Source organism: Gossypium raimondii, chromosome 8, assembly GCF_025698545.1.
Source record: "Gossypium raimondii isolate GPD5lz chromosome 8, ASM2569854v1, whole genome shotgun sequence".
NCBI classification, from domain to species: domain Eukaryota; kingdom Viridiplantae; phylum Streptophyta; class Magnoliopsida; order Malvales; family Malvaceae; genus Gossypium; species Gossypium raimondii.
The window spans coordinates 48,902,353-48,913,505 of record NC_068572.1 but is presented as its reverse complement, the minus strand read 5'-3'; the positions used below and the strand labels follow the sequence as shown (position 1 = coordinate 48,913,505).

The following is an 11,153-nucleotide window of genomic DNA, read 5'->3' as shown; positions in this document are numbered from 1 at the left end:
TTTGCATTATTCAAAGTGCTGAATGGAATAGTTATAGAGTTAAGTTATGAATGAAAAATAGATCTTAAGACTCTAGATGTGTCAAGTGTAATAAATAACGATAAAAGTATTACGAAGATTTTTATATTAGGAATATAATTGCATTTTGTCTCCCACTTAAAAATAAGTAAATTAGTCATTGTAAACTAGTTATCTTGTTAAAAATTTCATCCATTTCTACGGTTAAATGTGACATGGCATGTGTAACTGTTTGGTTATTATGTTAGTTTTTAACGGTAAAAATATATTAATTTAATTTTTTTATTAATTAATTTACTTATTTTTAAAATTTGAAAACAAAAATACAATGGGACTTTTTTAGTATACTTATCGCAAATGGCTGAATCTCTCACACAAACAAAAAGACGTTAGGATTTGGGTGTGAAAGTCAAAATCTAAAATTTGCTTAAGAGTGTAGGGTACAAACATTGAAAGGCTTTCCCTAATGCGTCAGCCCAATTATTCTTTTCTATTCGATTATAAGCCCAATTAGGGTAACAACAACCACTTTACTTTTTTCTCTGTTTCCTTAAAAGGATCACAAGTTTCCTGTCTCACAGACTTAGGGTTCACTGGCCAAAAAGAAAAGAGCTTAGGGTTTTAGGAGCTGAAAACTGAGGAAGAGACAGCGATGATGGCTACATCAAGACTGTTTGGAAGGTGCGGCGGATTGTTAGAAGCGGCGAAGGCTTTCTCTGCTTCCTTCGCTTATTCGTCTTCTTCTTCTTCCAGTGGAAATGGAAGGGGGCTTATGCGGGTGATACCTGTCTCTCCACAGCTGGGCAAGTTCCTTGGAGCCTCCGAAGCTTCTCGCACCGACGCCATTAAAAAGATTTGGGACTACATCAAGCTCCACAGTCTCCAGGTCCAAAACCCTTTCCTTTTTTGTCTTCCAATATTACTGTTACTTTAGCCTGCTCTCTTGTTATTGGTGGAATAATTAGAGAGAATATGTTAATCATGTTTGTTTTCATGGTAGTTTCAATCCATCTTCTCATTCACTTTGTCCTAATCCCCCCAAAAGTAAAGGATGGCTCTTTTTTCTGTATTTATAAACAAGAATAAAAATTTCTGCAAGTCACGCCTGTTAGTCAAACAGAAAATATGCTTGATACCATTTATTTGTGAAGAGGGAAAACAAAGTTATAAAAGGAGCAGCATTTTGCATTTTGTTCTACAACTATTCAGTAAAAATATAAATCCAAAAGCTCCTTTGATGTTTAAGTCTATCAGAATTCACATTTTTTTTTATGTTTATTGTTCAACTCTTTGAAGTTTTCTTCTTTAATCCCACCTAAGCTAAGTGTTAATCTATGCTTTATTTTAGTCCCATTAGTATTTATATTTTTAAGACTGTTGTTATGCAAGGAAGCATGTATAATCCTATCAGTATTGTCTGTCTTTTCTTTGCTTGACCCTGTAATTTGCTTGCTGTGATGTTGTTCAGAACCCTGCAAACAAGAAGGAGATTATTTGTGATGAGAAGTTGAAGACGATATTCGCCGGGAAGGAGTCTGTCGGAATGTTAGAGATCAGCAAATATCTCTCCCCACATTTTCTGAAATCCAAATAATCTTTGCCTTCGCCTTTGCCTTAGCTTTAGCCTTTTTTTGGAACTTGAAGACCTTAAGTTGCATTGTGATGAATCTGAAAAAATGCTGTTGTCATTAATCTTTTTCAGTACAAATGCTTAGACCCCTTTTTCCCCCTCGATGGTTGAAGATGGATGCTTGTTTAACCCTGTATTCATCCACCTATTGATGAAAATGACGTGGAACATGCTTATCGTGATTCATGATGCTGTTCACCTTTTTTACTTCTTTGCCTTGTGAATCGTTCTGCATAACACAAAAATTGTGATCGTAACTATTTTTGTAACTAAAGGGTGCTCACAAATCTCTCCATTATTGTTGATAAATTAATTCCCAACATTTTGTGTTTGGTCTGAAAGTGTAGGCTTTTTTAGAAAAGCTAGCCTAACAAATTATGAAAATGACCCAAGTAGCAGATTATTTAGGAAAACAGCCTAAAATCTACGGTATTTTTGGGTGACGCCGCACTCCAAGGTGATATCACCCCAAAATCTCACTCAATTATCACCCATTTATCAAGTCAATTATTAGTTGAACAATTTTTTTTTTGTGTCAGCATCCATATGAGTTTTTTCGAATATTGTATTTTCATAAGTATTTTCGTAGTAATTTTTTTTTTGGTGTCACCTCCTTCAATGGAGGCACCAAATGTTTGGAAAAAAAATTTGGTTACAAGTTTATAAGTGGTGACTAAGATTTTTTAAAAAAAATTTTTTTGGTGCCTCAAATTTGTGTAATAAACCAGGAAATTTTTTTATTGATTTTAGTGACTCTACATGAAATGACTACATTAGAAAAAGTAAAAAAATTACTGGTGTTGTCATATTTGGAGTAAGCATCAAAGAATTTTTTTTGCTGAATTGGATGACTTCACATGGAGTGGTAACATCGAAAAATTTTAAAAAAAACTTACTGGTAGTGTCACATCTGGGGTAAGGACTAGGGAGAAATTTTTTTATTGATTTTGGTGACTCCATGTGAAATGGCCGCACCGAAGAACTCAAAAAAAAAATTATTAGCACTACCACATCTAGAGTTGGCACCAAAAAGAATTTTTTTCCAGAAATTTGGTGCCTCCATTGAAGTAGGCGGCACCAAAAAATTAAAAAAAAATTCCTAGATTGGTGTCGTCACTTATAAGCCTCTAACCAAAATTGTTTCCAAACATTTAGTGCCTCCATTGAAGGAGGCGGCACCAAAAATTGGTAAAAGAATATTTTTTCTCTTTACTCTGGAAATACCCATAAAAATACAATATTTGAAAAAACTTCTGCCTTGAAAAGTAGTGGCACAAAGAAAATTAAATATTTTTGTTCAACTAGTTATTGGCTTAATAGTTGAGTGATGATTGAATGAGATTTTGGAGTAGTGTTGGCTGTCACTAAAAAACACTGTAGATTTTAGATTATTTTTCTAAATAAATTGACAATTTTTTAACATTATTGAGTTAATTTAAAAAAAAGGCCGAAAGTTTAGCTGAGTTGGTAAAACATGAAAGTGGAATCATTTTGCAAAATATGAAGATGACATGGGAGTGTGTGAAATGATGGTTTTGGTTCATAAGTTTGGTGCAGTCATGCTTAACTTTATTATTAGGTTGATGAGTTGGAAAGTATTAACTATTTGGAGTAATTAAACATCAAATAGCTGTGATTTGCCAATCAGATGATGGTGTTCTCTAAAACTCTGAATTATGAGTAGGGAGTTTTTGGATTTATATTGATAAATAAATTTTCATAAATATTTTTATGAATAAAAATATAATCAATAATTATTATATAATATTCTATTAAAAGTAATTTTTATATTTATTTATTCAATATAAAATTTTATTTTTACATCATATTAAAATTAAATATAATTATTAGTTTAACTCGCATTTCTAAAAAAATAAAAATAAAAATAACGCGGTGGTATTTGTCGGTGGTAGTGTTAAGAAGTAGAAAAAATAATAGGATAATAAGTTAAGGAAAAAGGGAAAGCCTAGTGCCAGGCCCAAGAGCAGTAGAAAATTAGAAAACATGGGAAATAAATACTGATGCACTGCGTCTCGTCTGCTGCATAGCATTGCACTGCGAGGGTGGCATTACGTTGCTTTCTCTTATCTCATTCTTTGCGTCTACATCATATCTTTCTGTGCCTGAGCCAAGCGCCGATCACCTCTTTTCCCTGCCATCAATCCATTCCATTGCCTTCCATCCTAAAACAAAACAAAAATAAATGGTCAGCTCCCTTTCTCTATAATCACCGTTTTGTATTCTGGTATGAACTTACATTTTAGACTTGTACTTTGCGTCCTCGTCTGTCTTGGGTTTCCGTTGTTTTTAACTGCAGATCTACACTTGTTTGACTTAAGATCGATCTCGATTTATTTATTTTTTATTTACAGTTTTCAAACAATGTATTCGGTTCCCATCCCATGTTCTTTTTTTTGTTAGATATATTTGTAGGAATTTGTTGATTGAAACTAAATTCGGGAACGCTGTATGTAAGTCTTAGATCCCATTGTCGTAGTTTCTTATAAGCAATCTTAAGTTACAATCCTATAACAGTGATAATGATTTGGGGACATTTTACAATCCTTGATTTTGTTTTATGATGGTGGTGGTAGGAGTCTTGTCCTTCTATAAAAAATATCCTCCTCCTGGATTCCGAGGGGAACCGTGTTGCTGTCAAATATTATTCCGATGAGTGGCCCAATAACAGTGTTAAGGAAGCCTTTGAGAAGTCTTTATTTACAAAGACTCAAAAGACCAATGCTCGAACTGAAGGTAAACAATTTGTATTCCTTTTTGTCCATTCACACCTCTCTTTCTCTTCGTGCCCTGTTTCTTTTGTGTATAGATTATGTGTTTAATGAGGTTGGGGGGAGGGTTATCCACTGGACCGAACCGGGACGGGTGTCAAATGAAGATTTGAATACTAGTATTTTGCCACTCCACCTACAGAAATAATCACGTTGTTCAAGTGTAACAAGTTAACAACTATAATGTACACCTATCTCTTGTTTCACTTTTAATTTTTATTTGTGATCATACATTCTTAATCTAAGGGAAACAAATAAATTTGAAGATAAATGAAGCCGATTCTGGCTTTGAAAGATATTGAAGATATTGTTTTTGCATTTTGTTTTATTGGTTTTGCTTGGGAGGACAAGAAATGTCATTCATTGACCTTTCATAATGTGTTCATACCATTTCTTCTTGACTGTGATGGTTGTTTCCCTGTTTACAGCGGAGATAGCAATGTTCGAGAGTCATATCATTGTGTACAAGTTTGTTCAAGACCTTCACTTTTTTGTTACTGGGGCTGAAAATGAAAATGAGCTCATTCTGGTAACTGTTCTTCAAGGGTTTTTTGATGCAGTTGGCCTTCTTCTAAGGTTTTCATAATCGCTTATTACCCTGTTTACCATATCTTTACGCATGCATTGCTACCAACTTACTGTGACTCCTTTTGTTAACTACCATTTGTTCCAGAGGGACTGTGGACAAGAAAGAGGCACTGGAGAACTTAGATCTCATTTTGTTATGCCTTGATGAGATTGTCGACGGCGGGTATGCAACATGATTCATTGTAGTTAAAAGTTTACTTTTATATAAACGAGACACTATTTATCTTTGTTTGTTTGGTAATAGTCAAGATTCCTTTAATTTTGTAACTTTTTACTTGCTGCTAAATACTAAAAGTATAAATGAGACAATAAGGAATAAAAGGAGGCTGGGGAGAACATGCAATAGACTAGTTTCTCTTCAATGATCCTTGGCCTTAAGTTGCATCATAAAAAATGTCTTTTTATCTAGGTATTAGCAAAATATAATCAATAATTCTTATATAAGATTCTATTAAAAAGACATTTTTTATGTCATCAAAGTTTCTAGAATGCCATCAAATAACATTGATGGTAAATTGGGTTGAACTAATTATACAAGTAAATAGAAAGCAGTAGCTTGTATGTTTTACCCTTCTAACAATCATTAGTTTGTTAAGATAATATACTTCTTGGTTTGTACTTGCCTTTCTAGCAATGCTGTGAGAACCCTTTTACCTACAGATGAATTCGTTCCATACGTCAAGGTATTTAGACTTGGCTGGAACTTAGTATGTAAACAAGAGTTATGTGACTTACTGGCAGGAACTGAAATGGTCATCTTAGGGGTTCTGAATTATCTCAATCCACTTAAAGCCATTAGATTGATTTGCTATCCTTAATTCTTTTCTTTGTTTCTACTTTGCAGCATCATCCTAGAAACCGATGCGAATGTCATTGCGGGGAAGGTTGCTAGTCATAGCATAGATGCGGCTGCTCCTTTATCTGAGCAGGTATTGTTACTTTTTTTTGAATAATTCTTCCAACATGTCTCCATCAGCTGGCAGACGTTGAACCATATTTGAATTTTTTTTGGTTAATTTTATGTTTTGCAGACAATAAGTCAAGCATTGGCAACTGCTCGGGAACATTTAGCAAGATCTCTCCTCAAGTGATGATTACAAGGGGAAGGAGCAAAGCAAAGAGTTTCGAATTGTTATTATTTCTAGCTTTTTATTATTCTTGTATTTGTATTTTGTACCATGGCTGCTAAGCATCGACTTAGTCCGAGTGGATGATGATGCCATGTGGTCTGACTAATATTATTTATTTTTATAACCCCAAAGGGATTGGTTGCATTTACCCCATTTTTCATGTTTTATAGTTGTAATCCTGTTGAGTAATTTAGAGTATATTTCCTTCAGATGGGTTACACTGTGTATTTATATGATATTGTTATTATTCATGGATGTGATATTGTAGGTAGCTTCCCATGCATGTCGACATGTACCCTACTTTAGGGTTTACACGTATTTTCTAGATGTAGGTTTGCCTACATGGTAGTGCGAATTCATATTGTGCGGTCTCATAGAAAGGTACGAGCACCTTGCATGCGAACCTAAAGTGCGAACTGCGTAGAGTATGGGTTAGGACTCAATCGGATAATTGAGTAGTGAGTCGGTAATAGTGAATATCATAACAATATGTCCCTCGACTGGTTCAAAGAAAAGTTATAAAGTGACTCTTCTTAGAACTTGATTTCGCGAGATGAGAGGTCACATAAGGAGAAGCTTATTAAATACACTTTGTGCTTTAACCTGTCATGTACACTTTGCCACGTGTTAATGAGTGATACAGCTGTACACAGTTGATCCTGCCCTTATTATTGGATATAGGAATCGTTAAAGTGTAAAACCCTTTTTTAAAAATAGGTTACTTAAACCTTAAAAATTAAACTATTTGAATTCAAGATTTTGGTGGAGCCGCTGTTAAGAAGAATAACTTCAAAGGTAATTTTCTTAAAAATCTCATCATTTTTGTGATTTTTTCTAAGTGTATTAGAACACAATGGTTAGGATGAGAGGAAGCGGTTGTGTTATTCAGGGTATCTTTTCACAACACCACGAAGTGAGTACTCTAGTGGAGGCGAAGGCTTATGTTTACACCACCAAAAAGGAAGAAATGAGTCGTGTTTGGGTTGCTCGGGAAATTCAACTACCCAATTTCGCTTACGACTTCTCAATCGTCGAAGGATCAAACCGATTAAGCGACACTAATGATGGAAGTTTCCTACTTTCATTGCACGTGATAGAAGCAAGTTTCCATTTACTACTCCACTTTTTCTTCTGCCATCTTCTTGATGAATACAGAATAGCTCTGAGACAGTTATTTGACTTTTTGTGGTGGGTCGCAATGACATATTTCATTGAATGTAATCAGTAGGAGGAAGTGTCATTGATCGTTGTTTTCTAGAAGTTGTACCAACTGAAAGTGTGCAATCGAGAAGGTTGGGTGGGTTTGTTTTATTTCTCTCCTCGCGAAAATGTAGAATCAATTATATCGAATTGGTCTTCGAACCTTCGCCTAAACCGTTGTAAGTACATACGGGTTAAGTACAAGCTTAAAGATAATTTTGATTTTCCAAATGAATGGTCGATACTTAGTAAGAGCATGTGCTTGAAAAAATGAGAAATTATGTCTAAGTAAGGTGGGGTCAGTATTACAGACTTCGCAAGGGTCACATACTAGATTTAGAGGAAGTGCAAACTGTTAGGAATGTGTTTCAGCACCGCCTCTTAAATCTGACTCCTAATGGATGAAAGCCTATTGATGATAATTATGGTGCGAACATCATGAGGGTATTGTCTGCGCAGTTCGCATGGTCACATAGAGCCACTGATAATTTGAGGCTTATACTCTTAGGGAAGAAAGAGGAACCTAAGAACTATTTTATAGCTTTTGTAAATTAAAGTCTCGTCCGTGGTTCTCTAAACCTGCAGGGGATCCAGAGAGTGATGCAAACCCCATTATGATAATTGGTGCTGATAGACTTCTTAGTGATGCAGGCACAGTTTGCGTTGTTGAAGAGAATTCAGAGAAATTCACAAGTCTGTCCAGGGAGATCGACGAATATATGGATGTTCGATTGTTCATGCAAAATGTGCGAGGCGGTCCATCTCATACTTTCGTTGGAGAAGGAAGTGTAAGCAGTAAGAAGAAAAAAAATTATTGTAGGGGCTGCCAATATCATTCTGAGCAGTGAAGATGAAGGTAGCCCTTATAAGGGAACTTCGTCGAAATAAAGGAAAAGATTGTGCTGCAACATCTAGCGATGTAGTCCCTATTGCTATAGTCCCTGCTGCAACTCCTTCTCTCCTTAACTCTCTTGTTGATCTTCAACCACCACCAAAGAGTACCAACTGAAGATACATTCGGGGTTATTGTTGATTATGGCCCTCTCGGTGGTTCCATGAAGTTTACTACTTTTTGTGGTGAGACGGGAACATTATTTTTGTGGCGCGAGCCTCTCAGCATGCAAAAGTTTCCTTACAGTCCTATTAAGGCGAGCAAATAGTGGAAAAATTCCATGCCTGAAGAAGCAAAAGAGCATATTTGCCCGTCTGCATCGTCCAGCTATATAAGGAAACCTTCATTATAGGAGCTTATATTATCTCTCCAAGTACCTTTTGCTAAAGTTGGCATGGTCAGTATAGGGCTCACCGAGGGTATTGGTTGAAGTAGAAGCGAAGAAAAAAGAGACTGAAAATGCTTATCAGTCTACCATGGGGGCACTAGAAAGGGCTCGCAAAGTACGCAAGGGATTGGATGAAGAAAGCAAGAAATTAGTGGAGCAGAATAGAAGGTTAAAGGAGCATCTCGCCCTTGCTGAAAAAGATATTGAATAATTACATGAAAAGGTCACAGGTGAGTGAGATGATAGTGATGCCTTGGAAGCGACCATGAAAAGGATGAATGAGCAATACAAATTTGCTATGGCTAATCTAGTGAAGAGTCATGAAGAGGCTTTGGAAAAGTATAAAAGTGATACCATGCAAAGCTTTCAAAACTACTTGCCAAATTTAAAGTCTAACTTCTTGTTCTACGCTGAAGTAGTTGGTGGTCCCTTCGATGCTCGTAGGGTAAACTTTGATGCTCTTAGTCACCTAACTAGTGCCCAGTGCCCAGTTGGATTTCGATGTTCATTTCCATTCTGGGGTAGCTTGGGAGGAATTTGTAGAATAATGGAAGAATTCTAGCAGGCTTTTCTTCGCTGAAAATCCTGCTGAGACGAGTGTAGCTTCTAGTGCTATACGCGAAGGGGATGGAAAAGAAGAAAAAGATGAATGAGAGGGTGAAGAGCTCACTGACCCCCAGGATACCAATGCTAATTCATAATTTCATTGTTTTCATTGTAATTTTTTCTTTCTAATTTGAAATGAAAAATATGTGTTTATTTTGTATTGAAACGGTGTGGTGTTTGATTGTGAATTTATTTGAGCAAAATGTATGATGAAGTTGTCAACGCAAATGAGTCAACAAATATAACTTAACTAGTGATTGGAAAATAAGCTAACACAAATGAGATTGTTCATGATATTAAATGGAATGAAATTAGGTTGTAATCTTAAAATAGCGAACCTTAACGATATCAACTGCAATATTAAATTAGCAAGTTGGTTAGAATAGTGATACTAAATAAGCTAACTCAAATAAGATTGTTCATGATATTAAATTGAATGAACTTAGGTTGCAATCTTAAATCAGTGAACCTTAACGATATCAGTTGCGATCTTAAATTAGTGAGTCGTTTAGAGTAGCGATATTAAATCAGCTAACTCAGATAAAATTGTTCATAATATTAAATCAAATGAACTTATGTTGCGATCTTAAATCAACAAACCCTAACAATATCAACAATGATATTAAATCAACGAAATGTTTAGAGTAGTGATATAAAATTAGCTAACTTAGATAAGATTGTTCATGATATTAAATCAAATGAACTTATGTTGCGATCTTAAATCAACAAACCCTAACAATATCAACAATGATATTAAATCAACGAAATGTTTAGAGTAGCGATATTAAATTAGCTAACTTAGATAAGATTGTTCATGATATTAAATCGAATGAACTTAGGTTGCAATCTTAAATCAGCGAACCTTAACAATATCAGCTGCGATCTTAAATCAACAAGTTGTTTAGAATAGCGATATTAAATCAAATGAACTTACGTTGTGATCTTAAATCAGCGAATCTTAACGATATTAGCTGCGATATTAAATCAGCGAGTTGTTTAGAGTAGCGATATTAAATCAACTAACTCAGATAAGATTGTTCATGATATTAGATTGAATGAACTTAGGTTGTAATCTTAAATCAACAAACTTTAATGATATCAACTATGATATTAAATCAGCAAACCTTAACGATATCAACTACGATATTATATCAGCTAGCTATTTAAAGTAGCGATATTAAATCAACTAACTCAAAGAGAATTATTCATCCTAGATAGACTAAACAACATTTGCAAATAGTGTATCTTTATTGAAAAAAAGGGACAAATTACTCATACATAATATTTCTCTAGATGACATACATTCCATGTATGAGGCAGGACAGAGCCATCCATTTTTGCTATTTTTTAAGCTTTATAGCCTATTTTTTCTACAACTTTGTAAGATGCCTCCTAATTAGGGGCCACTTTTCCTTATTGTGATGCTAGAAAATTGACTTCAATATTCTTAAAACAAGATCTCCCACTTGAAACTGCTTGTTCTTCACTTTGGAATTATAGTATTGAGTGACTTGTTAAGCTTGTGTAACACTCCTAATTTCGTTATTTCCCTAACTTCATCAATAAGATCCAAATTGAGTCGAATGGCCTCCTAGTTGGCACTTTCATCAAAATGAGTTTTTCTGTAAGATCGCAAACTTATATCAGCAGGGATTACTACCTTTGACCCATATACGAGTGAGAATGTTGTCTCTCTAGATGCTGTATGAGGTGAGCTTTATAAGGCCCATATAATTCTTGTTAGCTCTTCTAATCAGGCACCTTTGGCCTCACCAAAAATTTTCTTCAGTCGTTAAAATCTTCTTATTCATTATTTCTACTTGACCATTTGTTTGGGGAGTTTTTATAAAGTTTTGAGTGAGAGCAATCTGTAGGTCCTTGCAAAAGTTCTTGAATTTTCCTTGAAATTAGG

General features: G+C 34.9%; 2 protein-coding genes across 2 annotated transcripts; both read left to right on the top strand.

Moving 5' to 3' along the window:
* The first annotated feature begins 581 nt into the window (after positions 1 to 581).
* Positions 582 to 1,855, top strand: LOC105791835 (upstream activation factor subunit UAF30). The gene is made up of 2 exons (XM_012620081.2): positions 582 to 904; positions 1,487 to 1,855. The coding sequence occupies exons 1-2, from the start codon at positions 671 to 673 to the stop codon at positions 1,610 to 1,612; spliced, it is 360 nt and encodes a 119-aa protein (XP_012475535.1). The 5' UTR covers positions 582 to 670; the 3' UTR covers positions 1,613 to 1,855.
* A 1,774-nt stretch (positions 1,856 to 3,629) lies between these two features.
* LOC105791834 (coatomer subunit zeta-2) lies at positions 3,630 to 6,364 on the top strand. The gene is made up of 6 exons (XM_012620080.2): positions 3,630 to 3,854; positions 4,243 to 4,402; positions 4,866 to 5,013; positions 5,111 to 5,188; positions 5,870 to 5,954; positions 6,057 to 6,364. Exons 1-6 carry the CDS (start codon positions 3,852 to 3,854, stop codon positions 6,114 to 6,116), a joined length of 534 nt encoding a protein of 177 aa, XP_012475534.1. The 5' UTR covers positions 3,630 to 3,851; the 3' UTR covers positions 6,117 to 6,364.
* Positions 6,365 to 11,153: the final 4,789 nt, after the last annotated feature.

Bases quoted from the DNA above. Each gene is read 5' to 3' on its own strand.
- LOC105791834 (XM_012620080.2), top strand. The intron at 4,403-4,865 runs GTAAACAATTTG...CCCTGTTTACAG, and splicing joins GACCAATGCTCGAACTGAAG to CGGAGATAGCAATGTTCGAG. The intron at 5,955-6,056 runs GTATTGTTACTT...TATGTTTTGCAG, and splicing joins CTGCTCCTTTATCTGAGCAG to ACAATAAGTCAAGCATTGGC.
- LOC105791835 (XM_012620081.2), top strand. From the start codon at position 671: ATGATGGCTACATCAAGACTGTTTGGAAGGTGCGGCGGATTGTTAGAA. The intron at 905-1,486 runs GTCCAAAACCCT...GATGTTGTTCAG, and splicing joins TCAAGCTCCACAGTCTCCAG to AACCCTGCAAACAAGAAGGA.